This window comes from Hippocampus comes, unplaced genomic scaffold (assembly GCF_001891065.2).
Source record: "Hippocampus comes isolate QL1 unplaced genomic scaffold, H_comes_QL1_v1.1 scaffold84, whole genome shotgun sequence".
NCBI classification, from domain to species: Eukaryota; Metazoa; Chordata; class Actinopteri; order Syngnathiformes; family Syngnathidae; genus Hippocampus; species Hippocampus comes.
In genome coordinates this window covers 474,330-480,359 of record NW_017805144.1, presented here as the reverse complement: position 1 = coordinate 480,359, position 6,030 = coordinate 474,330, and the positions used below count along the sequence as shown (strand labels likewise).

The 6,030-nt window shown below is 37.3% G+C and overlaps 1 protein-coding gene across 1 annotated transcript in view; it reads left to right on the top strand.

The window, feature by feature from the left end:
* Positions 1–6,030, top strand: part of sypl2a (synaptophysin-like 2a) — a 33,724-nt gene extending 27,694 nt beyond the window's left edge. The window contains exons 3-6 of the mRNA XM_019867659.1: positions 903–1,024; positions 2,148–2,346; positions 4,359–4,529; positions 5,501–6,030. Of these exons, the coding sequence (XP_019723218.1) occupies positions 903–1,024; positions 2,148–2,346; positions 4,359–4,529; positions 5,501–5,626 (618 nt within the window). The 3' untranslated portion in view covers positions 5,627–6,030. The remainder of the gene's footprint in view (positions 1–902; positions 1,025–2,147; positions 2,347–4,358; positions 4,530–5,500) is intronic.

Below are 6,030 nucleotides of genomic sequence, written 5' to 3'. Positions count from 1 at the left end.
TGTGCACACAAAAGGAAGATTAATCATTGAATGTCGAGTATTTGAATAGCGTTTTGTGTAAACTAATTCATGCGTGATCAGCCAAGTGCGCGTGCGTGCGTGTGTGCGTGCGTGTGCGTGTGTGTATGTATATATATATATATATTTATTTATTTATTTATTTTTTCGGGAATTTTCAGAAAAGTCCACTTTCATCTCTGCCTATAGTGTACATGCATATATATAATTTTTTATTTTTTCCGGAATTTTCAGGAAAGTCCACTTTCATCTCTGATGATGCAACGTAATGAGGAACCGAAAATTTAAAATGCAAATGATTCCGAGAGAATCTGAATGTTAGTCCCATTCCAACCCATTCTTGAGATTGGATGTCCAATCCTAAAGCCGCTATCTATTTGACTCACACAAATGCCTCATGTATTACCAGCCAAAATGGCAGGTACGTTTTTATAAACACCCGCCAAAATGTATTTTAACCCACATTTAGAAGGTTGGAGGGTGTCAATTTAAAACCCTGTATCCGGTTACATTGAGACAATTGGTTAAACTAGTACAGTCAACTGCATAGCACTACGCTGTCGGTACGCAGTCCAGGTCTTAGCAAACCCTGTCTGGAAATGAAGGAAAACAACTTTAAAAAGTCTTCAGTGTCTTTGCTTTTGTTGAGTTAATGATATGGACTTATTGTACACTATTGTACTGCACTAATCCCCAAGAAATTATTTTTTTTAATACATTAAATCAATGGACGCAGCTGCCAATGCCATCTTGTCAAAGCCCCTAAATAGCTTGGCCATCCAATTTGTGATGTTAGACTTGATTACTCACTAATTGTTAATTAATACTGCTGTCTCAGATGCATCTGACAATTTCTCTTTCTTCTTTCCCTTTTTCTCTGTCAGGTTTTTACCATTTTTGCCTTTGCCACTACTGGAGGTTACTCTGGGACATCTCACTTCACAGTCAAATGTCCTAATTCTGCGGACCCAATCGATGTAAAGCCTGTGTTTGGATACCCATTCAGGTAGAAAATGTAAATCAATAAAAGTAATATGTATTTTGGGACTTGATACATATGCATGAAAGCATATGTATTGTTTGGGTTGGGAATCAGCATTGGTGTTTGGGCATAGCTATCAAACTCGAGGCCCGCGGGCGAGATCTGGTCCACCACATCATTTTATTTGACCCCGAAAGCAAATTATGTATATCTACTTTTTCTTGCAAAAATATAAAAATTGTCAATTGTTTTCCCTTCAACAAATGTTGAAGTCTTACAAACATTTTTTCTAAACCTATCCCCTTTTTGAATTCAATGTAATATCTGAGCAAACAGTTTTGACTGGACTCTGATATCAAAACTCGTTATTCATCTGTTTGTTGTGTATATGTAATATGAGGCAATCATACATTCATTTGGGGTTACGCTTCACGGTCCCAACAGCCCTCTGAAGGAAACCATAACTGCGTTGTGGCCTGCTATGAAAATGAGTTTGACATCCCTGGTGGGAATTGAAATCACCCGGTTTGTCATTACTCCTTTATCTCTAAATTCACAGGATTAAAAAGCTTAACTTGAATAAATGCTGCTGACAATGCTGAGTTTTATCCAGAAGGACGTGCCAGCATTTTGTTTCTCTAATAGTTGTGCTCCGAGTTCATGAATTGTATTAAGATTCAGATCAATGTCATTCACATTTCCACATCATCAGTTTGTTTTATTAGCCCATCAAACAAGGTTGGGAAGGAAGGAGGAGTTGACATGTGCTATATAATTCCAATTGAAAAGAAAGAAACCAACAAATAAACTCAAAAGCCACTTTCTGGCATCATCTCCTTTCCTGAAGTGCTTCCAAAGTCAATCTTGGAATTCTTAATGATAATCCTTGGCATTAGCTTTGTTTATTTAATGAAAGAAAATGTATCCCATTTTGTTGCACATCTGCCCTGCAATCAATTTGAGTGAATTTGTGTGAGTCTGCAAGTTAAAATATATTTGAAATTACATTTCTATACCCTGTTCTTGCTCTCCTGGACTAACAAGCAAGCCAGGTGAGGATGTTTATTTTATGATTACTGTCATGAATCATGCTCCAGAGTCACTGGGCTGACTGTAAAGTGTTTGTCTTTTCTCCTATTTCATTTAGGTTGTCAGCATACCCTTATGAGATTCCTTCATGTGATAGCAGTCCTTCAAATCACACCTTCCTCCAGGGAGACTTTTCCTCCTCTGCAGAGTTCTTTGTGTGTGTGGGTGTGTTTGGTTTTCTCTACTGCACCGCTACACTGATTCTCTACTTGGGTTACCAGCATGTCTATCGTCAGAACACCCGTGGTCCCTTCATCGTGAGTACTTCTTCGATATTCATAATATTCATATCCATTGGTTCAGAGAGATGATTTAAAAATAACTATATAAAATTCAGAGGCCATCCCATATGAAAAACCTTCACAGGTACTCTGCACATGCTAAAGCAAGGGGGCTGCTTTAGGGTGATTTTATCCAGTGAGAAGCCAAAGAATTAAGTTATTTCTGTAGGTGGTAAATACCAACCATACACAGTACAGATGCAGTAATAGACACTGCTTCCAAAAGGAAGGCCAGTTGTTAGGATACATTAGAGCGTCCGCCATATTGGATGTTTCAAATCTGCCTAAAGAAAGTAAATGGACTGGACTTTTTAACGCATATCATCACATATTATTTCACACTGTTTGTGTTAAATAACGTTCATGCAAAAATTAGAAAAAAAAAAAATTTCTGGCATCAGGCGCAAACTTCACAGATGAAAAACAAAGGAAACAAAAAAGCAAAACCTGCCTGTTTGTCTAACCTGCCTAAACATTGCATCATGATTTTCAACACTTGATGTTGGTCATTACTTTGTATTAATAACATACCCATGTTGGAACTGATCAAAAATATCAATTTGCAAAAAAAAAAAATAATAATAATAATGTAATTGACCAGTTTGTACTTGAGAGATTGCCAACCAAAACTAGCAATATTTTAGTTTGGTGCTTGACTAATACCTACAAAGTATCTTAAATATAAAAGCATTAAATAGTTGTTTTCACAAAATTAAAATTATGTACAAACACACACTAATATTTCTGAGAGACGGATGTGAGTAACGGACCATCCAACCTTAACACCACTCTGCCCTTCCATGAGCGAGGCAGAATAAGAAAACCTAAACTCCTCCCCGGCAGTTAAGTAGCCCCCTACTCTAGTGATTCCCTGTCACCTGTTTGCGATGATCACTCCTGTGATGGTTTAAAAACAGAGATCGCCTTTGTTGTTTTATTTTTCGTGCTCTTGTTGTTCTTCATCTACTTCTTTCCCTTCTTCCTATTCTTCTTCTTCCTCCTCCTCCTCCAGTTCCTGAATTGTAGATGTGACGTTTGAATAGAGTACAGCGGTAATGTTTATATTTCGCTGGTGATGATACTGTATACAGTGGGGTTTTTTTTGTTTTGTTTTTTAATATATCAAATGAACTACCGATAATGGCAATCAGTGGAGACAGAACAGCAGAAACTCTGAACCTTCTGACTGCAGTTTGACTTTCCCACCGCTTTCTCAGCGAGCAAAGAAAATCGCAATTTAGTTCATTTGGGGCCATTTAGTTGAATAGGAAAGAACTTTGTTTAGAAACTAGTTTCACTTCCCACATTCCAAGAATATGCATGCCAGGTTGATTGAGCACTCCAAATTGTCCCTAGCTGTGATTGTATGTGCAAATAGTTGTTTGTCTGTGTGCCCTGCGATTGGCTGGCCACCAGTTCAGGGTGTCCCCCGCCTACTGCCCAAGGGCAGCTGGGATAGGCTCCAGCAACCCCGTGACCCTTGTGAGGATAATTATATCAGATGAAGGATAAATGGATGGATGAATGGATGGATATTTGTGTTGCTTACCTTTCCCATAAGACTGTTGTTGATATGACACCTACAGTGGATTTCCTTGCAATTTCCGTTTAAATAAAAATGTTTAAAACATGTCAAAATACTGCTTTGTATAAAAAAAAAAAATGCTGATTAATTATTGTGGAGAATAATTTGAAATTTTTTTTAATGAAATTCTGAATAGAAAAATAAGCCTGTTTGCTGATAAATCGAAACTGTGCCTGGGCTTCGTAAAGTGCTCCCTATAATAAACCAACTGGTACCACTCCCTTTAGATTGCCTAGTTTAATTCAGCAAGGAGAAAAAATAACTAGGCTACCAGCAGAGTGTCATTTCAAAATATACCACCCATATTAACAGATGAAATTCGTTAGCTTAAAGAGAAAAGACAAACATGAATTTATACTGTGAGATCAGCGTGCCACCAATGCTTCTGTTTGCTTTCTACAAGGATCTGATGGTGACTGCTGCCTTCGCCTTTCTGTGGCTTGTGTCCTCATCAGCCTGGGGCAAAGGTCTGACAGACGTTAAATGGGCCACAAACCCAGGCCACTTGGTGGAGAATTGTGCACATTGTCAAGCAGGAGAATTTCCCTCCATGGGACGCCTAAATGCCTCAGTGGTGAGTCAAGTTAGGCTTTAACAGGTTTGTCGTTCCTAAGTTTTGAAAAAAAGAATCCCTGTCTCTCATTAAGAAAGCTTAACAGGCATATAATGTTCATGTACTCAAGCTTTAGAGTTTTATTAAGACACATTTCCACCAAGAGCTGTAGAAAAGTGATTGTACAAACCAATTTCTTATTTATTTGTTTATTTTTATATATACCCTTTGGAACATTTGATATTTAAGCAAGATTTGTATTGTATGCAGTGCCATCATCCAATGGTCAAACTGCAGTATCAAACTGTGCCACAGTATGTTTTTGTTTTTTGTTTTTTTCAGAGGTGCATTCATTTTCTGGTATCTTGTGCATTGATTTGAATACTGGACAGCTGTGTAAAAGGCAGCGTTTGGTTCACTTTTCTCGAACTAAATAGGCTGTCGTTGTTCTTTTAACTTTTTAGTTTAAAATTAAATAATGTTTTTATATCACATTTACATTATTTCTTTTTTTTTCTTTTTAATCTTGGAATCACTTTTTTCCATGTACCATTTCAAATTACCATCATCATAAATTTTTAAATCTACAGCAACTAATCCTTGCACTTGACTTAATTCAGTGCGATGATAAACAGTGCGCTGCCGTTCTGCCTGGGCCTCAACGCTAATTTCAAGTTAATTCACCTTGCTCTTCTTCGCATATTTCTTTACATTAATTTCACTCTACTCCTCTTTCTGTTTGACTTAAGAGTTAATATTAATAATTTGTTTGAATAAAGTTATATATAATTATATCAAATATATTGAAGGTGAATTTTCACCCAATTTTGGCACATCTTCTACCCTATGGCTCGCTTGGCATCTGCTTATCTTGCCTGATGGGTGAACTGGCTCTGCTGTAAAGTAGATTTTGGTTTTCAGGCAATCTATAAAACACAGAATACTTGTCGTTCGGTGTCTAAGTTCCCATCTATTCTCTTGTCTTTTCACAGATTTTTGGCTTTTTGAATCTGATCCTTTGGGCAGGAAACTGCTGGTTCATTTACAAGGAGACTTCGTTCCACAAGGATCCCAGCCCACCTGCCACCATGGAGGAAGGAGGGGCCCCTGGGCCTTAAGTTTGAGGCTGGCTCACTAGTTCCACTCAACAAAGGCAATCCTCCCAGTTTCGATTGAATTTTCATTTTCATATTATTCTCACTTGACTTCAAACTGCTGTTTTTTTTTGTTTTTTTTAAGAGAGCTTTTTTAAACACTGCACCCCTATATTATAAAACATGTGGGTTCTAAACTTGTTTTTTATGAAACAGCAGGCCCCATTTGCTTCTAGATTGCCTTCCCTTGATGTTTTCCTTTGACAAAATAAAATAGAAGTTTAAATGTAAGAATGTTTTGTTGGTCAAAAAAACAAATCTTAATTTGCGGTATGAGATTAATGAAAGATGTTTTTGTCCATTTGTCGACACAACAGAACATGCAGCCTGGATCATTTTCAGGAATATGTAACAATCAAAAGGTAGAA